The sequence below is a fragment of the Athene cunicularia genome (genome assembly GCF_003259725.1).
Source record: "Athene cunicularia isolate RWA chromosome Z unlocalized genomic scaffold, athCun1 chrZ_part4, whole genome shotgun sequence".
In the NCBI taxonomy this organism is placed as follows: Eukaryota; Metazoa; Chordata; class Aves; order Strigiformes; family Strigidae; genus Athene; species Athene cunicularia.
In genome coordinates this window covers 3646365-3667493 of record NW_020799145.1, presented here as the reverse complement: position 1 = coordinate 3667493, position 21129 = coordinate 3646365, and the positions used below count along the sequence as shown (strand labels likewise).

At 36.2% G+C, this 21129-nt stretch overlaps 1 protein-coding gene across 4 annotated transcripts in view; it reads right to left on the bottom strand.

The window, feature by feature from the left end:
* The window catches only part of KDM4C (lysine demethylase 4C), a 277152-nt gene that overhangs the window by 80021 nt on the left and 176002 nt on the right, over window positions 1–21129 (bottom strand). For all 4 annotated transcript variants that reach the window (XR_003400216.1, XM_026866802.1, XM_026866803.1 and 1 more), the window contains 2 exons: window positions 6239–6294; window positions 2486–2594 (listed from right to left, as the gene is read on the bottom strand). Coding sequence is in view for 3 of the 4 variants with exons in the window: in XM_026866802.1 (XP_026722603.1) it covers window positions 2486–2594; window positions 6239–6294 (165 nt within the window). In the remaining variant the exon portion in view is untranslated. The remainder of the gene's footprint in view (window positions 1–2485; window positions 2595–6238; window positions 6295–21129) is intronic.

Sequence of the window (21129 nt, the reverse complement as noted above, 5' to 3'; positions counted from 1 at the left end):
GAATGGAAGTGGAGCCAAGTGGGGGTAAGGAGGAATGGGAAATCCTAGAGAAAGGAACAGAATTAATCTGGATATTACTGGGGTTTCCCTGAGGCAAAGAACCCAGTGTCAGTGGGTATGAGAGCATAATTGTTCTTCTGCACCATCAACACTCAGGAATTGAAGACTAACATAAGGATCACATTTGATTTGACAATGATGTGGCAGATATACACAAGGTATTGAAAGCAACCTCTTTAAAGAAGTAGGAAGTCCATGTTTCGAGGAAAGGAGAAATAATTTACAAAAAGTATCTAATGAACACAGGGCTTCAAAGAAAATAAAAAGTATCCATGCAATTCCATCTAATTTATTTCTTAGTTTCTTTAAATACAGAATACTACAATGTTATTCAGGAGACTTAGTTTATCTAGAGTATTCACTGTGAAACCGAGCTGAGTAAAGTCAGATACAGCAACTTATTTCCAACAAAAGCCAAAATTTAAAACCAGACAGATTGCTGATGGTTTTAGAGCAGATTTTTCTCTGCTCAAGGAGCAGCATTTTATTGGTCTATTGACATTATATCATTATAAGCCCTCTTGAAATGGTCAAACTGCCTACTTCCCTTAAATTAGTACAAGCCTAGCTACTTCATTATATGTCAGAAACTAAATCTTGGGAAAGTAAGGTTTAATCAGCCACACCAGGACTATAGCGCTTCCTTCCCTCACAGTAAGGCTCTCCACTACCTGCAGCAATACAACATTTATGGCTGATATAAAGTACCCTCTCATTTTCATTGTATTCAGTTGAGTTCCTTCATCACAACATTCATTCCACTCAAATATACAAACTCTTTTACTTTAAAAAACAGCATTAAGGAAAACAAGTACTATATTTCTAAACATTCAGGGACTCACAGGAGACCAAAAGGGTATATATATCTTAATACAATCTGTAGTGCTTCAGTGTCATTTTACATTGAAGGAGGTTTCAAGAACTGAAAAAGCACTAAGGACTATATGCAATCTTCTCTCAACTGAAGGAAAGAACAGAATAAAAAACCTCTCCACTATAAATAACTGATTAACATAACTGTTTCATATTCAACAGAAATTACCTAGGAATCGTAAACCATGTGACTTCACAAATTTTGGCTCCATACCTTCATAATCAATAATTTAAAATTAATTCAAGCCTTCTCCAAAAGGCTGCTGTTATTCTTATACAGTTCAAGTCATAGACAGCCCAGAGAATGAGTATCAACATCTGGTAAATCAAACATTGTGTGTTTTCAAACCCTGAATTTCCAAGCAGACACATATCTGTGACTGTTTAAGATCCTCAAAAAATAAGAATGATCATATTAAATTAATCGTCAGTGCTTCCACTGGTTTTATTTTCAGATTAGGAAGAACGTTTTTTGTAATAATTTATATATATACAGTCTTTAGAAATGTGTTTTATGTTATTTTTAAAAGGACATGTGAAAAAAAAAAATTTTGAACAAAAATTTAGAATGGATTACAGTTAGAATAACAGGCTACCAATTTAAACCACTCAAAGGTGCATCACCATATTTAGAAATAGAGCTATAAAATACAAAAAATAATTAATGACTTGAAATGAAAGTGTAATGAAAGACTAATAATTCAAAATGAGCAAGTACAAGGTCTGGAAGAACCACTCTGGAAATACCGTGGGGCAGATCCAGAAAACTGATGGTACCTTTTCCTTAAGATCTTGAATGGGCCCCTAATCACTTTCTATCAGATGACATCACAGTGACGCACATTCTGACAAATTAAGTAATTGTCATGTAATACAGGAAAGAAAATACTTTTAATGCACTCATGCAGAACTTCTGCTTGTGTACATCAACCTTCTTGAATGATACTGTCATTCTAGATGTAACACAGCGTGCCACTGTTAGTAGTCGATGCACTTTATTTATGTCTTCAACCAGCTTTTGAAACTCCTCAGGAAACAGTGCATTTCTTGCACCCGATATAATGAACGATCTGTCTTGTGCACATTTTTCAACACCCAGATGGTAGAGATACCATGTAACAAACATACTACACATATCTTTTTACCTTCATAAATAGTTCCTTGAGGCAAAAATCCCAATAAAAAGACCTCGCAAACATGTACTGTGTGATATTCCCAGTCTGTCTGGGTTTCAACACTTTCATCACCAATACAGTTTCAAAACTGAAACTTTCACAGTTGATACTGGTCAAGTTTGTTATTCCTGTTTTGAGGGAAGGCGGGTTTGAACTTCTTTTAATAAAATACCAAAGGTTATTAACAGTGTTAATGAATTCCCATTATATGTCAAAAAGCCCATCTTGATAAAACCCTGGTTATTTAGCTTACCTTAAACAGTTTAATGCTTTGTACCTGTCAACCATCATCACAATTCAGATTTCTTATACATTTCAAATATTGGAACACCTTAATAGCAAAGAATATATGAAGTATATAGGAATATACTACTCACCAATTTTAATCTTTGCAAAGGTATTCTGCTAGTTTCTATCGGTGTACGTTCTGTGATATTACCAAATCTGACTTCTGGGATGGCAATTGCACATATTACATGTGCCCACCTGTGAAAAGTGGCAAGTCAAGAATACCACCAAAAAAACCCTACAGAAGTAAAAGTGTTTAAGATGTTTCATTACTTCGTGTGTGGTTTTTTTTTTTTTTTTTTCAAAGGCAACCATCTCTAAATACTTATTAGGATTTTTTAAGATTCTTTGAAACATTTTTAACAAGCCTTACAACACTACCACTCTGTATAAATATAATTTCAGACTGAGGTTTTATTGCAACATTTTTTAATCATCTTTCATGTTCAATTTATTAAGTGCAAAGGTTTTGTAGTTGTACTATCCACATGCACATATAAAGACCATGCTATTTGATTTGTGTGCAATTTATCACCTACAGCATTTTGGATTAACACTACTCAGACCTGAGTAACTATTCTTAGGCAACACACATGATCATAATCATATATCTATCAAAATGTAAAACAAAGTATACAATCAAGACCTGTTTATAGACACAAACACATGGAAGCAACAAACTGATCAGGCTATCACTGTAATGGCCAACATGAACTGGATCCCCTTTAGCAGTGAAAGAACTTGTCAAGTGCCTAGGACTAGTACTACATGTAAGATGTCAGTGCAACTTCAGGAAGCTTGTCAGATGATGCTATGTTCTTCCTACACTCATTAGAAAGCACTGCTATGTCCCTGAAACACTGGTTCAATACATAAATCTCAAAATAATAAAGGCTAAACGAAACTAAAAAAAAGTCCCAAATGAACTGAAAGTGCATATCATATGAAGTAAAAGAGAACCTAATGACATTTTTACTAACCAAGAGTAGCCTTGTGAGACTACTTCTAAAACCTTTTTTTGAGCAGACCACTAGTAAATCTGAAGAAAAGAAAACATTTCCATTCTTTTGACTCATATTCCCTGCCATTCACTCTACATCTTCTCTCATTACCCCATTTGTTCTTTTTTGTAAGCCCTGAATGCTTGCCTCACTCCACTTTCTGTAGATCTCCAAACACACACATTTTATCAGCATTTTAGCAGATTAACAAGAATGTAAATGGAGCTAAAAAAGAATGATGCAGCAAAACAGAAATAATTTCTCTTTCGTGCAGTAGAATAGAACCTTTGACAAAAGAACCTCACCATTGACAAAAATATCTGAAGTATAATATAACAAACAGGTACTAACATGTGATGTTGAAGTTGTACTGGTCAAAGTGTGAAATAAGAACTGTATGTAAAGATGACATATCAATTAGCAAGTTATACAGTTCAGCCCAAATAAAACCACATAAAATTTATAGATCTATCATTTTATTATGGTGACAGTTTTGGTTTTGTCCTAACTTTAAAAAGTCTTGCCTTGAGACTTTTTAACTTTTAATAGCACCCTTTTCATTGCTGTCTGCCTACCTGCAAAACTACATTGTCTCACAATCTAAGCTTTATGGGACAGAAATGCTATAAATAAAATGCCTCTTCAGTAAATCTTTACCTAAACCTTTATACTCTGACATCTCTCAGTCTAAGAGGATTCAAAACAACTGCTGTGTTCTCCTGAAAAGAAGGAATCTTGGTTCTCTTTTGTAGCAAATTGCTACGCCACCACCATATTTGATTAATTATCTTTTAAATCTAAGTAATGATCATCCTATATCTCCAATCAGTATGCAAGAGGGAAAGAAGGAGGGAATGAACATGTTGCATTTCACACTTGTTGGAAAAAAAAACCTAAGTGAAACATGCTGTTCCAAAAATTCTCACGTTTGGAATGGTAGCTAATGCTGAAAGATAGATGAAAGACTCAACAATGTGTAGAACCTGTAAGGTATTATGGAAACAGGAAAACAAGAGTAGAACTACTTTTACAGAACTCTCAATTCATAAAACTGTAACAGACTGATATAATGCAGAACCAAGATTTTAGGTATAGTATGAGGAGAAAGGCACTTTCTGAAAACTTCTATAGGTTTTTTTCTAGGAATAAATCTTATGAAACATTTCTAAAACATTTTAATTGGTCTACAAAAAAGATGTTTGTATTTTCAAAGATATAACAAGCAATTCGTCATGTCCTGTTTTCAGCTGGGATAGAGCTAATGTTTTCTTCTTAGTAGCTAGAATAGTGCTGTTTTTTTGGATTCAGTATGGGATTTGGTATGAGAAGAGTGTTGATAATGCACTAATGGTTTTAGCTATTGCTAAGAAATCCGGGACTTTTCAACTTCCCATGCTAGTGTGCAGGTTCACAAGAAGCTGGGAGGGAGCACAAATAGAGCGACAGGATCATGCTCAGTATATAGATAAGGATTCACTGGGAAGCTTGTCTTTCTCTTCCAGGATTGCAGTTTCAGGACTCTCTCTTCTCTGGGATCACTAGTCAGGAACAGGTTGGACATCAGTCAGTGTGTTGTGAGCAATCACATTCTGTGATACTCATTTGTATTTTCTATTTACTACTATTCTCATTATAATTACTATTTTACTTCAATTATTAAATTGTTTTTATCTCAATCTACAAGTTTCCTTACCCTTATCCCTCCAATTCTCTACCCATCCTCCAGGCAGAGGAGGGTGAGTGAGTGACTGTCAGCCAGGTTTAAACCATGACATAGCATCAGATATCAAAAGGGTGTGCTGAATTCTACCAAGATGACACTTTCATATTGTTTTTTGTTGTTTTGTTTTTTTGTTTGTTTGTGGGGTTTTTTTTTGTGAGAAAAGCAAGAGGCAAATTTAGGGGAGTTTAAAACAGAACTAAAAAGCAGCTGCGAATTTTCATGTGTTGGTCAAAATCTCCATCAAAATAGTTACGATATAAATGCTTTCTGAAGGCAAGATCTGGCCTGTGAGTTTCACATAGAACCTTCTCCTAACTGGACAATTTGCAAGGGTAATGCAACCAATTGCAAATCACTGATAAATAAATTCTTGCCTGTTAAGTGCAAAAGAATGTTGCAGCTAGATCATCTCTTACCACTGCATTCCACAGAGTTAAAGAGATCTAAACAATATTGCTAAGTTACTAAAATAATTTCATTAATTATAACAAGATTCAATATACATAAAACTGGTTCACTACTGGGCTTGAGAAATACTCAGCTGCAGTATTTTCCACTTTATCTCTTAGGGTTTCTTGCTATAGTGTTCTGTCATGCAAACAGAAAGAAAAATGCTGATTGCTGTTAACAGCATGATGTCACCAACATTATCACTTTTGGCAGTGTATAATAGAAATATATTTTAAGAAACACTTCAAAATCTAAAATTATTTCAATCTGATTCAAATTAATTAAAAAAAATATACTGTTTCTAGAACGTCAAAGGTGTTTTAGTAATTCTGTAATGAAAAGTTTCTAGGTCCAAAGAAGAAAATACACTTTGCTGTTTGATAAGACTTGTCCATGTAAACAATGACAAATGAGGTCTCATTTACTGTCTTTACACAAAAGACAGCAGAATAAAATTTAGAACAAGTAAATGTGTGCAAGTACTAAAACAAATGTACATTTCAGCATCTAACTATTGCACCTTTAAATAGGAAAATTTTAATTCTGCAATGATTCAGCTTAAAGGGACACTGTCAAGTAATGAGGTTTACAAATGTTTTGTACATGTGAATGGATTGGGAGTAAAGTTTAAAACAAGCACATACAATCCCAAAGTACGTATTACTTACTTCTTGTCAGTAGTTTGCTTTAATGCGCCACCTCTCAAATTGCAAAGACAACATTCCTAAAAATAAAAATAGTGTAGAAAAAAAGGTTAGCTTTATTGACTGGTTAGAAATCAGTTTTATTCAGCTGATCTTAAGAATATGTAAATCGCCAATGTAATTAATTACTAGGTTACAAACTGCCACTTCTAAGATCACATTTCTTTACAGGAAAAATAGAAGAATACAGTAACAAGAAACAATTCAAATGAGCTAAATAAAAACAAATTTAAAATATTACTCATAAACAAGTGACAACATTACTTTGAAAGCGATACTAAATAAAAAGACGTTTAATCATTACTGATATAGAAAGGCTGGAATTGCCATACAAATTACTAAAATAAAACAAAGTAAAAAGACGCACAGCCACTTTACTAGAAGTTACTGAGAAACTGACTCAGAAGCCATTGACCCAAGTCAAATATCTGCTTGTTCCTGACAGTTCTCAAATTTATAAATCTACCAGAATATGGGGTACGTTACTCATATTATACTTTTTTTTTTTTGGAAAAATACTTCCCTTTGCTGAAGTAAATGTTCACTGCCATGGTCTTCAGTACAACTCCATCTGCTTTCATGGCACTCAGCAAGGTATATTTCAGTGGTTCCCAGATACTATGCCAAACACAGCTTTTCCTACCTCTACTTAAAACTGTGCCTTTGAACAGATGATATACAGGCTTTTCTGCTTTCCAACCCTTCTCTCCCCCTCTTCAGTCTCCTCCTTTTCTGAATCTATATTTTCCCTTTTTTTCCACTTTTTTCCCTTGTTCCTTCTGGACCAGATGTTTCCAATCTTAGTTATTTTTCTCCCTGTCTTCATTTTTCTGGTCTCTACAAAGAAGTGCACAAAGTGGTCAAGATATCCTGTGACTGTATATCTATACTCAGAAAGAGAGCTTGTCTCCTGAATCTCTAAATTTACAGAATCACAGAATTGTCTATGTTGCAAAAGACCTTGAGGATCATACAGTCCAACCATTAACCTAACACTGACAGTTCCCAACTACACCAGATCACCCAGCACTATGTCAACCCGACTCTGAAACCCCTCCAGGGATGGGGACTCCACCACTGCCCTGGGCAGCCCATTCCAACGCCCAACAACCCCTTCTGGAAAGAAATGCTTCCTAATAGCCAGTCTAAACCTTCCCTGGAGCAACTTGAGGCCATTCCCTCTTGTCCTGTCACTTGTTACTTGGTTCAAGAGACCCATCCCCAGCTCTCTGCAACCTCCTTTCAGGTAGCTGTAGAGGGCGATGAGGTCTCCCCTCAGCCTCCTCTTCTCCAGACTAAACCCTCCCAGTTCCCTCAGCTGCTCCCCGTACGACCTGTGCTCGAGACCCTGCACCAACTTCGTTGCCCTTCTCTGGACACGCTCGAGTCATTCAATGTCCTTTTTGGAGTGAGGGGCCCAAAACTGAACACAGGAATCGAGGGGCGGCCTCCCCAGTGCCAGTACAGGGGTCAGATCCCTTCCCTGTCCCTGCTGGCCATGCTATTGCTGACACAAGCCAGGATGCCATTGGCCTTCTTGGCCACCTGGGCACACTGCTGGCTCCTGTTCATCGGGCTGTCAATCAACCCCCCCAGGTCCCTCTCTGACTGGCAGCTCTCCAGCCACTCCTCCCCAAGCCTGTGCTGCTGGGGGTTGTTGTGGCCCAAGGGCAGCCCCCGGCATTTGGCCTTATTGACACTCCCCCAGTTGGGCTCAGCCCATGGCTCCAGCCTGCCCAGGTCTCTCTGCAGAGCCTCCCTACCCTCGAGCAGATCAACACTCCCACCCAACTTGGGGTCACCTGCAAACTGACTGAGGGTGCACTCGATCCCCTCGTCTAGATCATCAGTAAAGATGTTAAACAGGAGTGGCCCCAACACCCAGCCCTGGGGGACACCACTCGTGACCGGCCGCCAACTGGATTTAACTCCGTTCACCACAACTCTCTGGGCCCGGCCATCCAGACAGTTTTTTCCCCAGCAAAGCGTGTGCCCATCCAAGCCACAAGCAGCCAGTTTCACCAGGAGAATGCTGTGGGAAATGGTGACAAAGGCCTTACTTAATTCAAGGTAGACAACATCCACAGCCTTTCCCTCACCCAATAATCAGGTCACCCTGTCGTAGAAGGAGATCAGGTTTGTCAGGCAGGACCTGCCTTTCACAAACCCATGCTGACTGGGCCTGAGCATCTGGTTGTCCCACATGTGCTGTGTGATGGTACTCAGGATGAGCAGGGGAAAACAAACAACAAAAACAGAACCCCAAAGAACTATAATGTAATCCTCAATCATGAGGATTATCAATGTCTTCCAGAAATCTAACTGAATGAATTACTATACTTCCTATGAGAGAGATCTTTCCTTACTAGAAAATATTTCCTTGTCACAACTGAAACTTCTTTGCAATTTAAGCACATCAATTTTTTGCCTTACCTACCAAAGCCATGGAAACAGGTAACCCATCCTCATAAGAGAGTACCCTTTTAACTATTTAATATTATTGTAGAGTTGTGAAGAACAGAGTTGACTTTCATTACTTTAACCACAAGACCCTTGGCACAAGTTTCAGTTCACAGTTTCCTTTACAGTAAACATTAACAAAAAAACCCCAAAAGCTCAAAATACCCATTTCTTCAGGTATTCAAAGGGCACTGAGCAGGAACAGCTAGTTTCAGCATATAAAGAAGAAAAATGAAATGTCAGGAGGCTGCTATTGCAGCATGGAGTGGGACCTTCAGCACATATTGTTTCTAGCTTTGGGTAGCTTCTTCAATAGAGAATACAGCTCAGAAGTGAAAGGGTATAACTGCATAGGATTTCTCAGTTTGGCTGTTGGAGAATAAGTAAAACTGTTTCTTCCAGAACCAACGCTTATATTCAATTAGCTGCATCTTTGTGAGGTTCTCTTGCTGCTTCTTAGGAAACCTGCTCTTGTATCAAGCCCACCACAAGACCAAAGCTCACTGCAGGTGGAGGGGCAGTGGTGAGAACAGTGGAAGGGAGAACACAGGAGTGAGTAAGGGATGGAGCGAGACAGGGAGAGAGGGAAAATTATTTCTTCTCTTTCTCCCCTAAGTGCCCACAGTCCTGAAGGTAAAGCAAAATGGCAGGAATCAGAATTACTCTAATACTATTTACTCTTCCATTTCTCTGTCAAAGAGAGATCAAGACAAGAAACTCCACGTCATTCTAGATTCACATGTCAAATTCAGTCTAATGTACTACCTTCTATTTTAGTTTCAAATCATTACTCTTTGAGATGCTGTTCAACAACTGTATCACCCCTTTCTTTCCTATACATAATTATTATCTTCCAACTTTTTATAGATTTTTTATGATACCCTAACCTCATGGTGTATTTTTTGCCAAGCTATATAGACTAAATTCCCTTAACTACTCTTCAAGGTGATTCAAATCATCTTCACAATCTCCTTCTGTCTGTTGTCCTTCTTTGAATATCATGATAACTGTCATCTACACAGGTATATTCTCAAGCTGTGAGAAGAAGCATTACTGTCTTTCTTAACCTGAATATATTTTGGTTTTGATAAAATATCAGTCAATTGGAAAATTTACTGAACTATATGTGTGAAGACTTTCCTAAACTGGATGCTAAGAAATTATATTATTAAGGCTTTATACACATTAATTCACCATGTTAGAATTGTTCTGAAACAATACAACAAAAATTCCACAAAACAGTTAATGGGCACAGTGCACTGTTTCTAGTAAAGCACCACTACAGTCATGGGAAATTTTCTTATAATTGACATTCAGTTCTCAAAGGCAATGTACATTGCATATTGTATATGAAAACGAGCATGAAACAGTCTGCAGGTCTTTAAATCTACCAGATCTACCCGGGAATCCTCAGCACTACCACAGAGTAATCCTACAGCACTGCATCCTTTTCAAACGGATTCACCTTAGAATCTTGCTTACAAATCAGCAAAGATCTGTTTCTTCAACTCTTTTTTAACATTCATCTCCACAACATTCTAGAATTACAAAAGAAAACTCTCTCTTCCAGTATCTGTATAAAGTAAGACATCTCCATACAATTCACAAGTCTTAGGACACTAACATTCACTTCACCTTTTAGCTTTTTAGTGAAGATGATGCATTTTTTTTCATAAGAATACAGTTTCTGGACCAAACACTTCCCCTGGCTTACAGTGAAACTGAATTTTGCAACCAGCATTCCTAGTCTGGTTTATTTTTAATTTCTGTTTCAACCACTGCTAGAAATCACACAAAAAGCCTGAAGTCAATGTGAGTTAACCATGCTTCCTTTGGTACATACATCCAAAAGATGGACCATCTTTTTTGGAATCATATGCCACTACTCAGGCATAGCTGCATATTAATTATTGTTGCATGGATAAATACTACACAAAACTCAAGCCTGTTCACAGTCATTTATAATTTAAAATGAATGCATTTGGTTGTCTTTGAGCATATTTTACACTTTGCCAAAATTCAAAGTTATATTGACAGCAATGCTTATAAAAAGCAGTTTTCACACTTCCATATTTGCATATTTACTTTGTCAGTAATAGCATTCTGTATGACACAGGAAGTTGCCTGACACAGCAAGGCAATAGTGTTCAGCCAAGCCATAGCAGAGGGTTATATAGTAAGTCATATAAGGATTATTCTTATGGACAACTATGAACATGCCTCACACGATCCCCTTTTTTGTTAACCTGCTGTTTCTCCTTTCCTATTAAGAAATTATAACAGCATCTCCAAATAATTTATCCAGTTAAATGAAATATGTAACTTATGTTGGTGAAGACAGGGTAAAATAAAATGTATGTTATTCCTAATTAATTTTGTCTGACACATTTTCAACTTCCTCATAGAATGTAATAGTCTCCATAATCAGCCTAACAATCTCTTCCAGCTCTTTGACATCACTGCCATTAGGACATTTTTTGTAACAGCTAACCTGATGATTTCCTGCTGTAACTTAAGCCTTTCTACTTTATGCATCATAAATACATAAAAAAAAAAAAAAAAAAGATTGTTCCTTTCCTTTTTGTTATTTTCCACTTATAGCCCCTTAGTCTGTTAAACAATCGCCAACTTTTTCACCTACTGTTTTTCATCTGTGGCCATGTTTTCCCCTCTGAAATACAACAAGAGCAAATCCTCAGTGATGTCAGGCAAGGCATGTTCAGTTGATATATCTTGCATCCCACATCTAGGGAGATGTGTTCACACAGTGTTCTCCTTTGGACCACAGTGACTTATTAAGCTCACACACTATAACCTTCCGGACTTCTACAGCAGTGGCTGATATTGTTGCCCATTCCTATGTCTGTATTCTAGCTTCAGTATCTTTCACTCTTCCGTATTTAATTATGTCCTTTTTTCTAGAATACTTTAATAATTTAGCAAGGTCCTGTTCATTTCTTATTAACCTTACTTCACAGACCTCACTAAAAAAAAAAACAAAAAAAAACAGCAAACCACAACTTATATTCAGCTAACATCAGCTGCAACAGATTCTGCATAGGGGATAACTAAAATTTTACACCAGATGAAAACAAAGCTGCAGAAGAGAAATCCAACAAAGATTACCTTTTACTTAGAAAATATAAAGATACTGCCTTTGGTTAAAGCAGTTTCTACTTTGCATATTGTAGAAGACAGAGAGCATTAGGGAATGTTTGTCCAAGACACATATATGTCCCCAGATATTCATTTCTGGCTGTGCTAGGGAGATGATAACAGGCTAGAAAAGACTTCAGTTTAATTCATTATGGCAGATCTTACTATTCTATGTAACCTGTCATATTAAAGCTTTATGATACATTTTTAAATGTTTTAGAAAACATACCTAGATAAAATCCTGTTACCTGGCACTGCTAACTATATGCTACAATACACATTATATATATTATACATTTAATTTAATTTTCATGTGTTTGCAAGGTTTGTGATTCTGAAAAACAAAGAATGCATTCACTGAACTTTATTATTATAATAAAGTTATTGTGATAACTTTATTACCACAGCTTTATTTAGCAGTGATACCAGAATGAATAATTTCAAGTATGTATACATTTTGGCTAGTCATTTGAAGCACTGCAAGTACAAGTTGATAATGTCTTCAGTACTAAGTAGAATATTACTCACCCAGTTCAAAATATATTTTCACTTTTTTTTTAATCAACTATTTTCCCTGTGTGTCTAATGACTCTGACTAAAAGCACTCAAAAATCTAAGAGAAGTGGTTAGGACAGGGCTTTTCATTCAAAATATTTCCAGTAAGAGGTCAGAACAATTGTTTCCAGTTTTGAGAGTCAACTGTTACAAAGCTGTGTCACAATAATGCTGAATCACTATGCTGATTAACTAGTCTCATTTTAAAAGCAGCTAATTAAACCAGACATCTAATCTTGAACTCTGCCACAGTTAAGACAAATAGATACAAATTGTATGGCAAAGTCTGATAAACATCTTTTGTTTTCTTCAAGCCATTCTGGTGGGCTTTTTAGAGAGGAACTTATGAACTGAAAAAAGATACCCTTAAGTCTTCCACCTTCTCTCTCAATTGCCTTCTAATGCCCAAGGTCATAATTCCTAATGGTATTAACACAGATGTACATTTGGAGATGGCATTGCTGCCTTTTCAGCTATCTCCTTTTCCCAGTTTGTTCATATTTGTATCTGTATTTATCTTTGTGTAAAGAGAAAAGTGTTGGTGTTTCTCTTAACACATTTGAAAATGTCATTTTCAGCAATGGTCCACTAATGATTATTTTAATCTTTCTACACCAGGGGAATAATCTTCACTCAGAAAATAGCTTTTGAGATTATTTAATTTCAATTCAGAGACTGTTACTCTAACCAGTTCAAGTTATTACCTTAAAATTAGCTTTTCAGAGACAAACTTCTATTTTTTTAGAGACAAAATATTTCTAAAAATAACAAATTACAGACAAATTGAGGGCTGTGCAGTAAAAGGATTCACTATCCTGTCTGGGAGCACCATTTCTTAGCAGAGTTGCTAGATGCTACCATTATAACACACAATCTTCATTTGTATATGAATGCTGTCAAACTTCCACCATCATCTGCCTCAACAAAGTAATGATTTTTAATAATAATAGGAACTCTGAGAAAAGCATTTAATCTTTTTTTTTTAGAAAATATTACAGAAAAATCTTATTCTGTTCAAAAGAATAAACCACCATCAATCGTTTTAGCATTTTGTAGATGCTTAGAGTTTACATTGATTGAGGAGGCTGAGTAATTCCTTGAAAGATAAATAAATCCACCCCAGGTTAATATTTATTTAATATGTAGAGACATCTTTGGTTGCAAGGTTAAAGCATGTTCTTGAAAATTGAAGGTGGCCATACTTCTGCTACAGATGAACATTTTACTCTTTCAGATGCATTCAAATTTGTTGAAGACATCCACCTTGGGGAATTTTAGGTTTAAAAATCATCATTTTAGTGGCCTAATCCCACAAATATTCATTATGCCCTGCCCTCGATTCAGGAATGGTCAAAAATTTCCTTGCAATTGCAGCTCTCAGGTCATGCCAGGTTGAACCAACAGTATACACACATAGTCTTTTGCTATGCTGCCCATGACGTAGCATTATTGAGCACAGTCATCTCTTAGAATGAAGAAAGCAGGAGAGTTTTGGCTGCAATAAGAAGACTAGGAAAAGGACAGGAAAAAGAGGTGAGATGGGGATTAGGAGCAGGGAGAGAATTCTGCAGCCAGAGACAGAAATGGGAAATGGTGGGGCTGGAACTGAAATAAGAAGGAAACACTCATTACAGGTAACTGCAATAAAAAGTAACTTCTGCACTTGGCAGGGGGACCTATGTGTCCTTTCTTACTAGAATGTATATATCTTAAGTAAAAAACACATACAAATGGAAACTGTTACATCACTGAATATGAAATGCTTTCTGCAACAGTGATTACTGGTCACTTAGTTTTAGAAAATGTTTACAGTAGAGAGACTCTTCCCAAGCATCCGAACAACAAAGATTACAGACAACTTTCCCTTTGAAGAATACTCAAAAGGAATGAGATTAGCTGTTTGTTGTTTTTAAAGCACTGAAATTAGGCACAAAATCTAAAACTGATCATTCTTCCTGCAAAATATAACGAGAGTGTGAAAATCACCACCAGAGGATAACACTGTGGCTAAACACCTAGCAAACACACAAACAAAAATGGAATGTGGGTATGTCTACTGATAAAAAATATGTAGGATTATTACAATTATTAAACAACAATGCTTGGAAGTGGCAGTAAATATTAGATTTAAACCTGAACATCTTTAGATGAAAATTTGTATCTTCAAGAAAACAGTCTAACACCAGCTGTGCAGAGCAGGATATCCTGCTAACTGGCTATTTCCAGCTTTTTTTTTCCCCTCAATGATTTTGTAGCAGTACTCCTGGAGATCAGATATGGTCTTTGAGGACAAATTCAGATTGGACAAGATAAGTGAAGGTTCTCTGGACTAATTCCAGTTCCAAGCAGGGCCAGATTCAAAACTGCATCTGATTGAAATCCTGCTTCCCCCTGCAGGGAACAGGCAACCCCTTCCTTGGAAAAAGAGGAATACCTCCATGACTAGAGATGCCCAAAGATATCAAGCCTTTTCACAAGGATATCAGTGGCAATGGCTGACTTGGTGAACTGCAGTGAAGGGAAGCCAAGGTCAAAATAAGAGTTTGGGTCTAAGCATTACAGCACTTACGTCAAAAAGGTATTTTCTAGGTTTAACAGTCTTCAATTTGGTTTCTGTGATAGCAGCAGGGAAACACAGTATTTTATAAGCCTGTTAAAATATGTTGTGTCAAAGACTGTTTTTTTCACAAGCAACACATATACCTGTTACTAGACAGTCATGGTTTAACCACAGCTGGCAATTAAGCAACACAGAGCTGCTCACTCACTCCTCTGCCTGCCCTGGTGGGATAGTGAGGAGAATTGGAAAAAAAAAAAACACCAAACTTGGTGTGTTAAGATAAGAACAATCTAACAATTAAAATATAATGTAATGTATTATTATTGTAATGTATTGTAATAATTGTAATGAAAAGGAAGATAATAAAAAGAGAGGAATAAAATCTGAGTGATGCACAATGCAATTGCTCACCACCTGCAGACTGATGACCCAGCAATGATCCACTCCTCCCGGCCAACTCCCCCCACTTTATGTACTGAGCATGACATCCTTTGGTATGGAATATCCCTCTGGCTAGTTCGGGTCACCTGTCCTGGCCACGCGCCCTCACAGCTTCTTGTGCACCTGCTCGCTGGCAGAGCATGGGAAACCGAAAAACCCTTGACTTAGGACAAGCACTACTTAGTAACAGCGAAGACATCAGTGTGTTACCAACATTCTTCTCATAGTAAATCTAAAACACAGCATTGTAGCAGCTACTAGGAAGAAAATTAATTCTGTCCCAGCTGAAACCAGGACATAGACTAATACCAATATTAGAAAGAAATATTATGCTCCCCGTTCCCAAGTCCACACATGGTTACCATCAGCATTTATAAGTAATTCTCCCAGTAAGCCAACTTTTTGCAGAGATGGTTTGGGAAAATCCAGATTTTAAAAATAAATGAACACCAGCAAAAAAAAATTAAATCAGGCCTTACTTGTCTGAAAAGTTAAAAATCAGAAAACTTCAGGTTTTAACTTTTCCTGCTATAGCCAGATTTTCATGACCAATAATTTATTAACAGTATCCAAATGCTTTTAAAGCTTGGTAGCAAGATCAGTCTGAAGCTAAAGATGCTGTATACCAACTCACATGTAGTGAGTTAATTCTTGCAGTTATTTGACTATGAAAACAGCAGTTTACAAAGGAAAAGCTGACACTGTATCAGTGAGAATGGCACCACTATATAAAGATTGCTCAAAATCACTATTTTCAGGAGGGTGAAATACAGCACTTTCTGAGCTGGGATACTGAAAGCTCTTAGGTGCCATTTTTTTGAAGCCTTGGGGAAAAAAAAAAAATTAAAAATCCCTTAACTGATGTAACAGGCTGCTCTAATCACAAAATACAAACCAGAAGTCTGAATATCAACAGTATAATATAAAGCATGAAAAAGCTCATCTACAGAAAAAAAAAAAAAAATCTGCTAAGCTGTTTAATACTTGCAATTCAACATAGGATCTATTCTCAACATCAGTGCTAACTGACCAGATTAGGTGCTGAACTATTTCTGTTGTGCTACAGAGGGCTAGAATAACTTGTGAAAAGTCATAAAGCTTCCTTGATAGCCTTATTAACAGCCAGCTTACCATGAAGTAAGGCACTGAATTGCATTTATGTGTTTCTTTACTTGCGCTTCTTTGTCTTTCCTGTCCCAAATCCTTTTGCCCTCTAAATAATAAATGTACTTATGTTTTTGTATTATTGCTACTAGGTGACCACATCCTTGCACACTGTACAGTATGTTGTATTCTCTGTAATGCCAGTCATTACTTTTCCTGACTTCACTAGCTTTCTTTAGCTGAAGCATTTAAAATTAATGAGGCATTTGTTCTTTCTTAATCAAGGCATTTTGTATGAATACAGTTACACTTTCAGAAGCCATGCAAATTACTTATTTAATATAATTTGATTTTTTTATTTGGTTTGGGGGGTTGATTAATGGCTATTTTTTTGTCCATTAGCATAGACAAATTCAGTATAACCTTTCTTTTGTCAATAACTGTTATCAAACAGGACCTACTGCCTAGTAGAATATAAAGATATGAGATATAAGATCATAAAGATATGATATATAAGATACAAGATCATGGATCCAGGTGCATCCTTGGAAGGTGAAAATCTGATGAAAAAATCAAATTGTAAAGCATACTATTTTCAGCTACTTAGATATGTTGCAACCACAAGAAAACAGTATGCATCTGAATCTCAAAAGCAGATTCCTCCAGTAATATAAAATGGAATCTCCATCAAAGAACAATCTGGCTTTGTAAATCTACGTCCATGTAGGCATTTTTTATTTCCATATTTTAATGATGTTCATAGCTGGGATTCACACATAATACTGTTTCATTTAGCTATTAATATAGCTTTCATTTCTATAGTCCTCTCATAACTCAGTACTTTGCAAAATCATACTGATATACAAAAACCTAGTATAGAATCACAGAACTTAAAGATCATCCAGTCCCGCCCCCCCTGCCATGGGCAGGGTCACCTTCCACTAGCCCAGGTTGCTCAGAGCCCCGTCCAGCCTGGCCTTGAACACTGCCAGGGAGGGGGCAGCCACAGCTTCTGTGGGCAACCTGTGCCAGTGTCTCACCACCCTCACAGTGAAGAACTTCTTTATATCTAACCTAAATCTACCCTCTTGCAGTTTAAAGACATTATACTGTGTCCTATCACTGTGCAGCTTTGTGAAAAGTCACTTTCAACTTTTAACCTCCCTCCATTTTTAGTAGAGACCAATTTTTCTACAAAGTTCACAAACTGCTGGGAGTTTAAGAAAATATTATTTAATAGAACTAAAACCAATATTAACTATGTAAGCAAAGGAAGAAGAAGGAAAGTTCCTTCCTAACAAATGAATTCTGAACTTTGAACCAATGGTTTGTACCAATGTTTCAGAACTTCCATTTTATTCTCCAGTGCACAAGGATTTTCTTCTTGTTTTCCAATCAGCCTTCCCTTCAGGATATAAAGGATTATCCAGAAGGGAATTCCTCAGACAAGTCTTTCTGAGATTAATCTCCTCCTTCTAGGAATCAATGCAAAGAGGAAGGAAAACAATTTCAGACATTTAGGAAGCTGGAGTTTCAGAGAATAGATACTTTTTGATAATTAAGTATTCTCATTTTGTACACTTTTCTGATGTAAGAATTGGATTTTTGAAGGCATGTGGATATGTAATTCCTACAGTGAGTCAAATCTTAGCTTCACATCTTCTGCAACAGCTGCAGCTTTTAGGAATGCTTATCCTGAACAAGAATTGAGATGAATATGATTTTTTCATTTCTTTCATATATAAACCTGAAGTCTGAACAGTGTTAGCTAGAATGTGAAATACCTCACTCTATATTCCCTACAGTAAAAAAAGGTCATGCAAATAAGTAATTTTCTTTCATTACATCTCCCTCTCCAGAGAGACTTATGGTATTAATTGTATTTTAAAGTGCTGTGTAAAGTATCATATGTGTAACAACACATATAGAAAAATTTATACAAATTAGAACACTCATTCATAACAGAAACATGCATATGATTCAAAGGTAGCATAAAACTTTTAGCTGTAGGTTGGCACAACTAACAAATTGCAGATTTTTAAAAGGGAAAGTTGTACTCTGGGCAGCAGTATATTCAACAGTTGTCTTTTTTATAGAAGTACAAAAGATTAGTTAAAAGAGAACCACATTTATCATAAGTATAATGCTAAGATTAAAGTATTGTACTATTTTGAAGTGAAAGCTGTTAGGATAATCTAAGATTATTGTCCAAACTCTGAAGAGACAGAAACATGACCCTAAAATGACAAATAGGACCCAAATAAATATTCATAATTCTTAATCATGTTGATGTCAGCAATGAGGTTCCATACAAGCAAAAATACTCTAATACATTTAAGTTTTATATCAAACTGACAATTTCTTCTCCAAAGAGAACTATAGCCACAATGCTTTGCAATGAATATTATTGTTCAAATAGACATGAGAGAACCATAGAAGAAAGATCTATTTTATCCTTCTACACCAAGGCACAAGCAAGCCTTCTTCAAATATTCCTGACAAATGTGTGTCTAACATGTTTTTAAAAATTGTGGAGTAGATTCTACACAATCTCTATATATCCTATTCCTGTAATTCACTGTTTTGAGAAATAAAAATTCACAGTATTGCCCAATATTAACAAAAACTTCTGCTGATGCAGTTTAAAGCTGCTACAAGTCATCTTGTCCCTAAAATGAAGAATGGCAATTAATTGTGTTCCTATATTTGCATGAGAGAATGATACTTCTTTCCTTTCTGTTTCCCCCTGGCTATACTAAGAAGGTTATTATTTTCAATCCTCCCTTATGGAATGGTTGAGGTCTATCAGGAATGATTAAAATAATTTTTGTCTTATTTTTTTGCAATTTCGACTGCACCTCTTGTTTTCTTCTATCCCATTCAGGATTGTGGGTTTTTTTGAACCATGTGTGTTCACTGTTAGACACAGTTCTTCAGCTGGGCTCTCATCAAAGCTGAAGAAAGCAGAGCAAAAAGATTGTTGCCATGTTTTTCAGGCTTTACTTCCAGTACAAGGCTTAAACATTCTGGTGTGATGTTTCAGGTTCTACAAAACTGATGTTCAGGTTGTGAACATAATAGTCACAACTCCAGTTGGCAGTAGGAGCTACTGCTGAGGTTGGGACTCCCATCTTATATGCGCATAACTAATAACTCCTCTCTAAGTATTGTACCTATCTCTGTTGAATTCTATATAATTTATTTTACATCACTTCTTCAATACAGTAATAATTATTGTTCTACAAAATAGTAGGATCTAATCCAAAACAGTATTTGGATCCAATCCAAAATAGTATTCCTAACCCAAATAAGTAGACCTCAGCCTAAAAGATGCCCAAGATCCTTGGTACTTACATAAAAAGCATTAGAAATGCTTCTTATTAATCCTTTTCTGTCATTGAAATATTGAAATAACTGAAGAAAATTGCATTTTGAATAATACTTGAAGCACATTTGACAGTTGTGAAAAAGCCTTTGATATATTCTGTAAGTTTAACGCATTGGTAGCTTCACATAAGGTACACTCCCCCATCTCCTATGCAATCATCTTACAGTAGACCAGTCTAGATTTCCACATATATTCCACAACGACATGAAAAGCAATCAGCAAATGATGCACAGAACTTCATCACTCTAAGTCTAATGAGAATGATGACTGATAGCCTGAAAGCAGATCCATACTGTTATATGTTTGGCAACTACTGATTTACACCATTATCTCTTCTGTTGCTTGAATATCAGAATTTAAAACACTATCAAAAGCATCTGAAAGTAAGAATGCATGAAATCTTTTGCTTATTCCGTATTCCCATGAGCTGTTACAGCAAGAAATCGGTTGGTTTGTTCATAAATATGTATCTCTTTGTACTCTGTTGTTGTCTAAGTGTTCAGAAATTCGTAGATTCATCATTCGTTTAGTATTTCTCTTGGAATCAAGATAGGTTGACTGATACATAATTCTTGGGTCACCCATTTCCTGCTTTTTTAAAAAGAAACATTAAATTTTCCAGGCAGCTGGCATCTCACCTAAATTTGGCAAGCTCTCAGAGATAATCACTAGTAATCCTGAGATTGCTTCAGCATCTCAAGAGTTTTGAAAGACCCCACTATTAGAAAAGTAAATTGAGTATCATTCGTGTATGAAAAAATATGAGCGTTATTCACATCCTTGAAACTGATGGATTTTTGCTATTTAACTTGGGTAGCAGATGTCTACTATATCACGCCTACATCTTTCAGCTGACAATGAACAGTTCACATTGACATGTGAATGACATGCAATAACAAAGAATACAAGACAGCAGACTAAGGAGGACAAGTTTTAAGTAAATTTAATACTAGTGAGGTCTATTCGATCTTCAACGTTCATTAAAATTTCCCAGCCAAATGCCAATTTATCACATTAAGAATGTGAATTTTATTCCACAAACATATCTAAAGGAAGAGCTATCTTGGGGCATAAAACAGTATCACTTCACTTGGGTCACCAAATTGCATCTATAGAAAGATTAAGTTGTTAGCACTAATGATTTAGCTATACAGTAATTAATACAAATACAAAATCACAGCAATTCAGTTA